At 34.7% G+C, this 12997-nt stretch overlaps 1 protein-coding gene across 2 annotated transcripts in view; it reads right to left on the reverse strand.

The window, feature by feature from the left end:
* HEATR5B (HEAT repeat containing 5B) overlaps positions 1 to 12997 on the reverse strand; it is a 132339-nt gene that overhangs the window by 108149 nt on the left and 11193 nt on the right. For both annotated transcript variants that reach the window (XM_043982842.1, XM_043982841.1), the window contains 3 exons: positions 12823 to 12972; positions 1207 to 1378; positions 710 to 867 (listed from right to left, as the gene is read on the reverse strand). In XM_043982842.1, the coding sequence (XP_043838777.1) occupies positions 710 to 867; positions 1207 to 1378; positions 12823 to 12972 (480 nt within the window). The remainder of the gene's footprint in view (positions 1 to 709; positions 868 to 1206; positions 1379 to 12822; positions 12973 to 12997) is intronic.

Below are 12997 nucleotides of genomic sequence, written 5' to 3' on the forward strand. Positions count from 1 at the left end.
AGACAATTGTGCCTTTGAAAGTAATAGAATGGGGGTAGCTGGGTGGTGCAGTGGATAAAGCACTGGCCCTGGATTCAGTAGGACTTGAGTTCAAATCTGACATCAGACACTTGACACTTACTAGCTCTGTGACCCTGGGCAAGTCACTTAACCCTCATTGCTCCCCCCCCCCAAAAAGTAATAGCATAGTTCAGAAGAAGGGTAAATTTGAACTCTATTTTGGGTATGTTGGGTTTGAGATGACTATGACACATTCAGTTCAAAATGTCTGATAGGAAGTTGGTAATGTGATAACCATCATTTTTAATAATCTTCTAAATAAATAAGAATTTTTAAATTTTAATTAAAAATTTGACTCTTGGATATTTATGCCCCTATAAGCATAATTTGAGTTAAAAATAACTAAAAAACCTTCTGTAATTGTTGAAATGCCAACTTCATATGGATAGCACAGGTAGTTACACATTTATGCATTATGTCAATAATTGATTTTATATACATATGTATAAACATGTAATTTAAGAGGATGAATGAGACTAATTTTATAAAAAATGTTTATTTAAAGAAATCAAGTTAAAATATTAAAGTGATATTTCATATATAAAGTTACAATTGCCTATGTATTTGCTATTATATGGCAGCTGGTTTTTAAAATTTATATAGTAAAAAAAAAAGAAACAATGACTATTTTTACATAGTTATTACAAACCTGTGTAACTCCAACTCTAACTTCACGATTAACTGACCCACCAACTTTTAGCATTTCTCCACCACTTTTTAAGAATCCAGATCCTCCACGAAGAAAACCTGTGGCCATGAGCTCTAAGACTTCTTCTAAAGTAGCTCTTTTCACATTCTGGCGCATTACTTTTAGAGAAAAAAATAGAAAATTTATAGCCATATAAAATAAGAACTGGATACAACCGAAAACAACTAAATAAGAACAAATTTGTCAATTTAAAATTTTTATTGAAATTTAGTCCACTGTATAACTAACTTTGGAAGACATTCTAAATACCTATAAATAATATTTTTTGGTTTGAAATAATGGCAAAGTTTTCATAGAATTGAAATTTTTACAAAGAAACTAATTAGATAAATTCAGAAATCATAAACATTATTAGTTTAAATTTATCATGGAAAATGTTTTTACAAATATGAAATTAAAAAGTATAGGCATATGATGTATTTATGAAAATTCAGTACCTGTTGCCTGCTTAGGCATCAATGCTGTAGCCATGACTGTTCCCAAGAGTTTTGCCACTGCCACTCGAACCCCATAATTTGAACTTTCCAAAGCCTTAAAAGACAGTGTGGCTATATTTTCCAATTCAGCTGTCCACATAAACACAGCTTCATTCTGTAGTTCTAGCAGACACTGTAAGGTAGAGGAGATATTTTAAAGTTAAATCGATTTCAAAAAACTTTTAGACGTATTAGATTTTATTAAAGTGATCTAAAGATAAATGTAATTTGAAATTTTATTCTGTAATATTGTAAAGAAATTTAATTTAAAGTAGTAGATCCATACTACAGCTACAAATAGGAAAATTATACTATTTTTTCAAGTTTACAGGAATTTATTAAGTACCTACAATGTGCCTGGAACTGCACAAGACATTATGGGAAATATGAAAAAAGTATAAGATATGAATATTATGCTCAGGGAGATTAAAATCTAGCTAAGGACATTCACACACACACAAAATAATTCAGAAACAACAAAACTGTATAATCACACTGTTATATATATCAGTTCATTGATTAGTTCAAAATTTTATTTTCTGTCAAGCTGGAGAGCCTATAGTAGAAAAAATAATACATTTAATACATGATATTCAACAATATTCTAATGCATAGGTTCACACATTACAAATATTATATATTACGTATGTGTATATATACATGCTTATTTGTATAACATAACCATATCTGTTCAAAGGCTCTCAAGCCCAACAGAGGAGAGGAGCTATAGAGTCTATACAAATTTACATGGAGAGAGAGAGAGAGAGAGAGAGAGAGACTGATTTTTTTCTTCAATGATTTTTTTGTGTGTGTGAGGCAATTGGGGTTAAGTGACTTGCCCAGGGTCACACAGCTAGTAAGTGTCAAGTGTCTGAGGCCGGATTTGAACTCAAGTCCTCCTGAATCCAGGGCCAGTGCTTTGTCCACTGCACCACCTAGCTGCCCCTTCAATGATTTTTAACATCAAATTGTTATTCTGAACTTAAAACACCAAAAAAATTAACATTTTCACATATATAATAACACAAAGAATATGAAATTGTAAATCTCTAATTCATACTACTTGTTTTTCTAAAAAGTAAATAATAGTGTATGAGACTTCAATAAACAATAAAACAGGGCAGCTAGGTGGCGCAGTGGATAGAGCATCAGCCCTAGAGTCAGGAGGACCTCAGTTCAAATCTGGTCTCAGACACTTGACACTTACTAGCTGTGTGACCCTGGGAAAGTCACTTAACCCCAATTACCTCACACACACACACACACACACACACACACACACACACACACACACACACACACACAAATAATAAGAAGAAGAAACAATAAAACAAAGTAGAAAGAATGAAAAAATAGAAGGAAATGTGAAATATCTCACTGGAAAAATAACTGACCTGAAATAAATCATGGAGAGATAATTTAAGAATTATTAGACTACCAGAAAGCCATAATAAAAAAGAGCCTAGATATCATATTTCAAGAAATTATAGAGGAAAACAGCCCTGATATCTTAGATCCAGAAATTAAATTGAAATTAAAAAGAATCTACTGTTCTCCTGAAAAAGATCCCAAAGTGAAAACTTCCAAGAATATGATATCCAAATTCCAAAGCTCCCCAGTTATGGAAAAAATATTACAAGTTGTCATAAAGAAACAATTAAAATATCATGCAACTACAGTCGGGATCACCCAAGATTTAGCAGCTTTCACATTAAAGAAGCAGAGGCCTTAGTATAGGATATTCTGAAAGGCAAAGGCGATGAGATTACAAGCAAGAATAAGTAACCTAATCAGCAAAACTGAGTATACTCCTTGGGGGGGGGGGAATGGACATTTAATGAAATAGAGGACTTCAAGACTCAAGAGAAGCATAAAAAGGTAAACATGAAAGAGAATTAATAAGAGAGTCAGTAAAATTAAATGGTTTATATTAGGGTAGTTAGAAGCAATTTAAATAGAGAGCACAGGTATGAGTTAATTATGTTGGAATGAGCTAAAAAAAGAAATAAAGACATGAGAAAGAGGGATGCACTGGGAAAAGGGGGAAGGGAGAAGTAGAAGGGGTAAAATTAACACATAAAAGAGGCATATAGGGAAGAGCTTTTACAATGGAGGGGAAAGTTGGAGGGGGTGGCAAGTAATGCTTGAACCTCACTCTCATTGGAATTGGTTCAAAGAAAGAAAAAAAAATACATACACACACAAATATATATACACTCAGTTGGGTATGGAAATCTATCTTACCCAACAGGGAAACAGGAGGGAAGGGTTTTTTTTTAAAAGGGTGATGATAATGATAAAAGGGAGGGCTACTTAATTGAGGCAGTGGTCAGAAGCAAAACAGACTTTTGAGGGGTGACAGGTTAAAAAGAGAGAGAAAGGTAAACAGAAGAAAATGGGATTGAGGGAAATACAGAGTTAGGAGTTATAACTGCAAATGTTAATGAGATAATCTCACCCCTAAAACAGAAGCAGATAGCACAATGGATTAGAATTTAGAATACAACAATAGGTTGTTTACAAGAAACACACTTGAAATAGAACACGCATAGAGTTAAAATAAGGAGATAGAGCAAAATCTATTATACTTCAGCTAAAGTAGAAGAAACAGAGGTAGCAATGAGGATCTCAAACAAAACAAAAGCAAAATAGATCTAATTAAAAGAGATAATCAAGGAAACTACATTTTGATAAAAGGTATTATAGATAATGAAGTAATATGAAAAATTCTTACAAATTTCTATGATAAATGCCTCATTTCTCAAATATATAGGGAACGGAATCAATTTTTTTTAAAGCCTTTTCCCAATTGATAAATTATGAATAGATATGAACAGGAAATTTTCAGAAAAAGAAATCAAAGCTATCTATAGTCACATGAAAAAATGCTCTAAATTAGAAACAACTCTGAGGACCAACTCATACCTATTAGAAATGACAAATACTAGAAGGGATAAGGGAAAATAGGTACACTGATGAACTGTTGGTTGAGTTGTGAATTGGTCCAACCATTCTGGAGAACACTTTGGAACTATGCCCAAAGAGCTATAAAATTATGCATACCCTTTGACCCAGCAATACCACAACTAGGTCTATATCTCAAAGAAATCCAAAAAAAAAAAGGAAAAACATACTTATAGTAACTCTTTTTGTTGTGGTAAAAAGTTGTGATGATCAAATGTGAAAGATTTACTCTGTCAATACAATGATCCAAGATAATTCTTATACTCATGATGAAAACTGCTTCCACCTCCAGAAAAAGAACTGAAGAATTCTGAGTGCAAACTGGAGTATATTTTTCTCATTTTGTCTTGCTTTTTTTTTTTTGGTGATATGGCTAATATGGAAATGTTTTGCATGATTTCATATGTATAATTGATATACTGCTCACTTTTTCAATGAGTGGGAGGGAAGGAATTTGGAACTTAAATTTTTTTAAATGCTAAAAAATTCATTCATTCATTTATATGTTTGAGTATATAATAAATGCAAAATATTACTTGAGGTCCTTTGCTTTTTGAAATATATTATTCCATCCCCTTCTGCAGTTTCTAATGGGTACAAAATAGTCTTGCATTATTTAGATTTCCTTTATATTTAAAGGAAATTTTCTAACTCCTAGTTATTTCCAGAATTTGTTCAATTTAACCACTATACATTCTGGAATTTGAAGCAAAGGGTTTTGTTTTTCCCCCATAGGTTATCTGTGGATCCTTCTGAATGGTGCTAACTCCGTGTTTCTATACTCTTCACCCAACTTAATTATGAAAAGTAGCAAGTCTCAATAACTTTCTTTCTTTCTACACTAACATATTCTTTTTACCCTCTTTAAATACTAAAAACAGAACCCTCTGAGTTCTTAAAAACCTCCATTTCAAAAAATTTAACTTCTACAATACCCCTTAAAGGGACACATTTCTTATTCTCCTATTAGAATTTTAATTAATTATTTAGCATTTTTATTTTCCCCCAATTATACATAAAAATAATTGTTAACATTTTTTTTAAGTGAGGCAATTGGGGTTAAGTGACTTGCCCAGGGTCACACAGCTAGTAAGTGTTAAGTGTCTGAGGCCAGATTTGAACTCAGGTACTCCTGACTCCAGGGGCGGTGCTCTATCCACTGTGCCACCTAGCTGCCCCAACATTTATTTTTAAAATTTTGAGATCCAAATTCTCTCCTTCTGTCCCTCTCTACCTTCCTCATTGAGAAGGCAAGCAATGTAATATAAGTTATACATGTATTCCTATTAGAACTTTAACAGCGCATCACATTACCTTCTAACTGCCCAAATAAATTGATCTTTCTTGGTTTATCTGGACTCTTGTGTTTGCATTTCAAAGTTCCTACTAGGCACTAGGTTTTGTTTTTGTTTTTTTTTGTTTTGTTTTGTTTTTTTAGTGAGGTAATTGGGGTTAAGTGACTTGCCCATGGTCACACAGCTAGTAAGTGTCAAGTGTCTGAGGCCGGATTTGAACTCAGGAACTCCTGAATCCAGGACCGGTGCTTTATCCACTGCGCCACCTGGCTGCCCCCTCAGCACTAGTTTTTTAAGCAGTAATTCTTGAAAATCCTTTATTCTATTAAAGGCTCATTAAAAGAAGAAGAAGAAAGAAGAAGAAAGAAGAAAGAAGAAAAAGAAGAAAGAAGGAGAAGAAGAAGGAGGAGAAGGAGGAGAAGGAGGAGGAGGAGAAGAAGGAGAAGAAGAAGGAGAAGAAGAAGGAGAAGAAGAAGAAGGAGAAGAAGAAGAAGAAGAAGAAGAAGAAGAAGAAGAAGAAGAAGAAGAAGAAGAAGAAGAAGAAGAAGAAGAAGAAGAAGAAAAGGGGGCAGCTAGGTGGTGTAGTAGATAAAGTACTGGCCCTGGATTCAGGAGGACCTGAGTTAAAATCTGGTCTCAGATACTTGACACTAGCTGTGTAACACTGGGCAAGTCACTTAACCCCCACTGCCCTGCAAAACAAAAGAAAGAAAAGGCTAATTTTTTTTCTCCTGTGGAACTATACTTACTTTTGCAAGGGATTCCAAATCCAAATCATTTACCTTTTGAATTATAGTATTCCAAGATCTACTCTCATTTATATCATAAGCTGCTATATCTTGTGCGACTGTGGTTCCTTGGTACCTGAACTACTTCTTTCTAGGTGCATGCATTACTTTTTCTTTGACATAAAAATTGCATTTTAGCAATGCCATTTCTCTGACTTTTCCTTTTATATACTTCATTTTAGGAAGCAATCATATATTCTATCTTCACTTTGTCCTTGGATTCTAATACATAGAGAAAACCTTCCTTTTATTTCTTGAAATATAGCATACAGACTTTCCTCCCTCTAAATCAAGGTTTTAACAGAGGGCAATGATCCTTAAGAGTACCTAGGTGGCACAGTGGATAGAGAGCCAGGCCTGGAGTCAAGAAGACCTGAGTTCAAATATGACCTCTGATACTTACTAGCTGTGTGATCTTGGGCAAGTCACTTAACTCTGTTTGCCTCCATTTCCTCATCAGTAAAATGAACTAGAGAAGGAAATGGCAAGAAAATCCCAAATAAAGTCACAAAGAGTTCAACATGACTAAAACAACTGAACCAAATAGTCTTTTAAAGACAAAAAAAGAAAAAGAGAGAGAAAAAACCAGCAGTACTGATCAACACATTTAAAAAACCTGAAAATATGTGCAATGTACAACATTTGTAGTCCTTCCACACCTTCAAAAGAGTGGGATGGGAATATTATCTCATAACTCTTCAAACTATGCTTGTTCCTTATAATTTTTCAACATTCACTTTTAATTGTGTGGGGTGAGGGAGCAAAGAAGGGGGTTGCTCTTTCCATTTATATTGCTATAGTCATTGTGCATATTGTATTTTTGTTTTTATTTGCTTCACTTTGAATTAGTTCATGTGAATCCACTATTCTCTGTATTCATCATTTCTTACAGCACAGGAATATTTCATTAAATTCACATACCACAATTTGTTTTGCTTTTCCCAAATCAATAAGTATCTATATTGTTTCCATTCTTTTGGCATCACAAAAAGTGCTGCTGTGACTATTTTGGTATATGTAGGGTAGAAGTTTGGTATATCAGTGGCCTTTTATGATATAAGTATAGCAATAGAATCCCTGGGTCAAAGGATATGGACATTTTAGTTGCCTGATTTGCATAATTCCAAATTATTTTGCAAAACAATCATATTGATTCACAACTCCATCAACAAGCACTAGGTTTCTCTATATCTATATTTTATATGGCTTGTACACTGTCAAAGAATCCCCCCTGCCTTCTACTGAGTTGCTCATGGGATTTTGGATGTTTTGGTTTTTAATATGATTGATTATATTTATTGTTTTCCTAATATTAAACCATCATTGCAACTCTGCTATAAATCCAACTTGGTCATAAGGAATGATTTCTTGGAAGAATCATAATAGTTTGAGAGGGTTTTGTTTTAAAATTTTTAATCATTATTCATTAATGATCAATCTATAGTTCTAAGCTTTTTCCTTTTTTCTTTAAGAAGTAATTACTTGTCATATGAAAGGAATCTGATAGTGCCTTTTCCCCCTCAATTTTTGAAACTATTTTGTTTAGTATTGGTACTACTTATTCCTTAAAAGTCTGATATAATTCACCTGTGAAATCCATCAGGAACAGAAGTTTTTTTCCTTTGATAATTTTTTTTACAATGAATTCTGTATTCAGCCTCTTCTAAACCTCCCTATTACTATCAAAGGTACCAGCATTCTTTTAGTCACCCAGGTTTATAATCTCAGCATCATCCCGGACTTCTTACTTATTCTCACCCATGAAGTCAATTAATAGTTAAATTGAGCTGTCTCTATCTCCACAACATTCTCCACCATTCACACAGATACCATCCTCTTTTAGGCCTTCATCATCTCTCTCCTATCCTGCTTCCATAGATTTCTAATTGGTTTCCATGACTTGTCTCTCCCTTTTCCAATTCACCTTCCCCCATAGTTGTCAAGTTGATATTCTTTTTTTTTGGTGGGGGGGGGGGGGAAGGGCAAGGACGGTTAAGTGACTTGCCCAGAGTCACACAACTAGTAAGTGTCAAGTGTCTGAGGCCGGATTTGAACTCAGGTCCTTCTGAATCCAGGGCCGGTACTTTATCCACTGCACCACCTAGCTGCCCCCGCCAAGTTGATATTCTTTAAAATATAATTCTGAACATTTCACTTCCTACTTAAAAAGGTCTAGTGCCTCCTTCTTGACTCTAGGATAAAATGGAAACTGTTATTTTGTTTCTTAAACCTTTTCAATCTGGCTCTAGGCTTAATGCACATTATTCTCTTCTGTGTATTCTATATTCCAATTGAAGGGGGATACTTGCACTTTCCTGTATAGGACACTATATATTTTTTCCCTCTGCTTCTGCTTTTTCCAAAGCTCAGCTCAGCCTTCTACAGATACAGATAATCTATTCTGATCCCTGTGAGAAAATAATGGGTTTTGGAATGCCCAGAAGCCCCCCTGTTTGAGGGGATTGGATTAAGATTGATTGGATTGACTGACTTCACTGATTAACTCACTTAAAGTTAATTCATCCCCAAAGTGGCTAATACCTTGTCATTCCCCAGAAATTACTAGAAAGAAACTTTCTATGGTCTGCATCTTTCCCTTTCTGTTCATCTTGCCCACCTATTTCTTGACTTTTAGCTCCTTCTTAAAGTGGGGCACTGCTTCCAGGCTGCACTGTCCCAAGCTTCAGGGGGGCCAAGGTGGTACAACTTAAGGAAGGGCAGGTTCTTCACTTGCCTGACCTGTGTTCTGGTCTGTAAATAACCCCAAGCCTACTTGCTATCCAACCAGGAAACAAAATTTTGTTTCGCTGGGTTAATAGCTCCAGTGATCTTGTACCCCTCCCCCACTTGGGCCTTCACCACTCAAGATTTCTTCCTGGTTCCCTGCTGGGGTAGAACAACTGAATTCTGTCTCAGCTCTAGCAGAGACCCCTGTATTCTCTCCCCAGCCAACCACTCAGCCCTCTCACCAGACTGTGAGTGTTACAGCTGATTCAGAGACTCTGGGGGTAAATTTCTCTGGAACAGCCTGCCTGGGGCTGGATCTGAGTTGGCACAACCACAGGGTTGAGCTCCACTCCTACCCTGGTACAGAAGACCCCTCCTGCTGAACTTCTAAGCCATCTTTAACTGGAAAATGATCTCAGCTCATCCTTTTGTGGGTTTTGCTGCTCCAGGAATTGTCTTATGGCATTATTTGGAGTTTTTTGGAGTAACTCTGTCAGGAGCTCCAAGCACTTACTGCTCTTCCTCCACCATCTCTGCCTGTTTCTTTTCTTTTTATCTCATTAGTTCTTTTTCATTTTCTTTCTTTAATCCTCCCTCCTGCTCTACTTGTTTCTCCTTCTTCCTCTTCCATATTTACTTCTCTATGTGCATTCAAGGATCATTTCCTTTTTTCAAATTTTATATTCCCCTTGCCTACCACAGAGTCTGACAAAAAATTCTTTTAAAATGCCTTTTTAATTAATGATTTTATTTAAAATAAATTTATTTGGTCAGTGTGAGAAATGATTATTAATAACCAAAATCTTGGGGAGAGTCAGAGGCTCTCCTCTTTAAATTCCTCATTTCAAAAAGTCCCCTTTTTCTGGAGGATATTACTGAATGAGACTGCATTAACTCTCCTCATCTTGGTCATACCCCACCCAACTATTCAAGGACTAGAGTGGGGAAGCTAAAGGTATTCTACTTAAGCTTGGGTAGAGATAGATTGTTTTATTTCCAAGGCTTCTTAAACTTTTTCCATTTGTGACCCCCTTTAACCCAGGAAATTTTTATGAGACCCTGGGTATATAGGTATATAAAATAGGTATACAGAACCTTTTACTGTTGCCAAATTTTTCACAACCACTACATTCAGTTACATAACCTCACATGGGGTCATGACCCACAGTTTAAGAATCTAGGGTTTAGATAGCCAAAGGCTTCTTCATCTAAGAGTGACTCAGGCCCCCTCATTGAAGAGGTGATAAATTCTTTGAATTGATAGTCCAAGGTTGAGGGTGGTTTGAATGGAAATAATCTCTCTGTGCAGGGGTCAATTCTCCATCCCATGGACCACCTACTGTTTCAAGGGTATATAAATTGTGAGCTCTGCCACTATGATTGTCTTTGGTCTGAGAAAGACAATCAAATGACCCATCTTTTATTAAACATGGTGGCCTAGGAGCAGCTAGGTGGTGCAGTGTATAAAGCATTGGCCCTGGATTCAGGAGGATCTGAGTTCAAATCCAGCCTCAGACACTTAACAATTACTAGCAAGTCACTTAACCCCAATTGCCTCACCCCCCCAAAAAAAAGAAAGAAAAAAGAAAGCTGGTGGCCTTATCAATAATGATTAAATTACCCAGAAACTATGTCTCTCAACGTTTCAATCATACACAGTGAATTCCCTGTGCACTCCCCCTTTTCCTCTTAAAGTATGCAACATTTAAGTAGTAGCTGTGTTTCTAAAAATCTGAGTGTCAAGTTTTTCTATTTTAAATCTTGTTTTTCCATTAACTTACAATATAATTTCGAAGATTTTCAATCTCCATTAATGTTTGAGCATCACTTCCTCATTCTTTCTAGCTTTAAGTTTCTCTGGAAATACATAATGATATGTTAAATACCTAAATACATTAGGTATACATTTTTTCTTTTTTCAATGCATGATCAGTTTTCTTGATTTAGAAAATCTTGTTTAAAAAATTTTAATAGCATTTTATTTTTTCCAATTACATATAAAGATAATTTCAACATTAATTTTTATAAGATTTTAAGTTCTTAGGCATACATTTTAATTCTGTATAGAATTCTTTGGGTTGAGAATATAAAAATATAAATTTGGAATTCTGCAAGTCACTTTTAAAAAAATAACATAGGTATAATTCTTCATTACTGTCGATACATCTTAGTTTTGGGCATATTAAAGGTGCTCACTTATTTTTTGATTGGTTATTCTTTTTGGGGGGAGAGGGCAGGGCAATGAGGGTTAAGTGGCTTGGCCAGGGTCACAAAGCTAGCAAGGGTCTGAGGTCGAATTTGAACTCAGGTCCTCCTGAATTCAGGGCCAGTGCTTTATCCACTGTGCCACCTAGCTGCCCCAATTGGTTATTCTTTTAAAAGTATCATACTCAACAAAAGTATGAAATAAACCAACTTAAAAATATTTTAACATCTCTGGTCTCATATTTAACACCCTAAGAAAATAAGTACAAATTACTCTGAAGACAAACATATGGCTATAGATAGCTTTGATTCCTTTGTCTGAAAACTGCCTGTTCATATCCTTTGAACATTTCTCAATTGGGGAATAACTTGTATTTTTATAAATTTAACTCAGTTCTCTATATATTTGAGAAATGAAGCCTTTATCAGAGATAACTGTTATAAAAATTCTTTCCTAGTTTTCTGCTTTCCTTATAATTTTGGTTGCATTGGTTTTGTTTGTGAAAAAGCTTTCAAATGTTATGTAATCAAAATTATCTTTTTTATATTTTGTAATGTTCTCTATATCTTCTTTGGCCCAAAATTCTTCCCATCCATAAATCTGACAGATAAACTATTCCATGCTCTTTTAATTTGCTTCTGGCATCACCCTTTATGTGTAAATCATGTACCCATCTTGACCTTATTTTAGTATACATTATGAGATGTTGGTCTATACCTAGTTTATGCCTTACTGTTTTCCAGTTTTCCCAGCAGTTTTTGTCAAATAATGAGTTTTTACCCCAAAGCTTGGATCTTTGGGGTTTTTTCTATATACTAGATTACTATACTCATTTACTATAGTATAATTTGCACCTATTCTATTCCACTGATCCACCACTCTATTTCTTAGCCAGTACCAAATTGTTTTGGTAATTACCATGGTACAGTTTGAAATCTGGTACTGCTAGACTACCTTCTTTCATATTTCTTTTCATTGATTCCCTTGATATCCTTGAGCTTTTGTTCTTCCAAATGAATTGTTATTATTTTTTCTAGCTCTATAAAATATTTAGGTAGGATTAACATTTTTATTATATTGGCTTGGCCTACCCATGAGCAATTATTTTTCCGATTGTTTAGATCTGACTTTATTTGTGTGAAAAGTATTTTATAGTTGTGTACCTATAATTCCTGAGTTTGTCTTGGCAGGCAAACTCTCAAGTATTGTATATTGTCTACAGCTATTTTAAATGGAATTTATCTGTTGCTGCTGGACTTTGTTGGTAATAAATAGAAATGCTGATGATTCATGTGGGTTTATTTAATATCTTGTAACTTTGCTAAAGTTACTAATAATTTCTAGTAGTTTTTTAGTTGATTCTCTGAGGACAAACAAAATAAGAAGCATGATTTACAAATTATATTATCATATAATTATTATATAAATATTATTATAAAAATGACCAAAGCAAGGTAGATTCTTGATGGATAACTTGAGGATGGATAAGAATAACAATAACACAGGATGAGAAGGCATTAATAGGTTTCCAAGTGCACTGAAGGAAGAAATTCCCACATTAATAAGATAATCAAATTGAAGTTAATAAAGTACTCACTTTAGCAACTGCACACCTAACAGCCATAGATCTGTCACTTAGCAGAGATCTTGCATTCTTATAAATATCACGGTGACAGGAAGCTGCAGCACCACCCAACCCATTTAGAACTTTTTGTAAACTCATTAAGATTTCACTTCGGCCTTGAGACTGTATATGTGCATAGAAAAAAAAA

This window comes from Dromiciops gliroides, chromosome 2 (genome assembly GCF_019393635.1).
Source record: "Dromiciops gliroides isolate mDroGli1 chromosome 2, mDroGli1.pri, whole genome shotgun sequence".
NCBI classification, from domain to species: domain Eukaryota; kingdom Metazoa; phylum Chordata; class Mammalia; order Microbiotheria; family Microbiotheriidae; genus Dromiciops; species Dromiciops gliroides.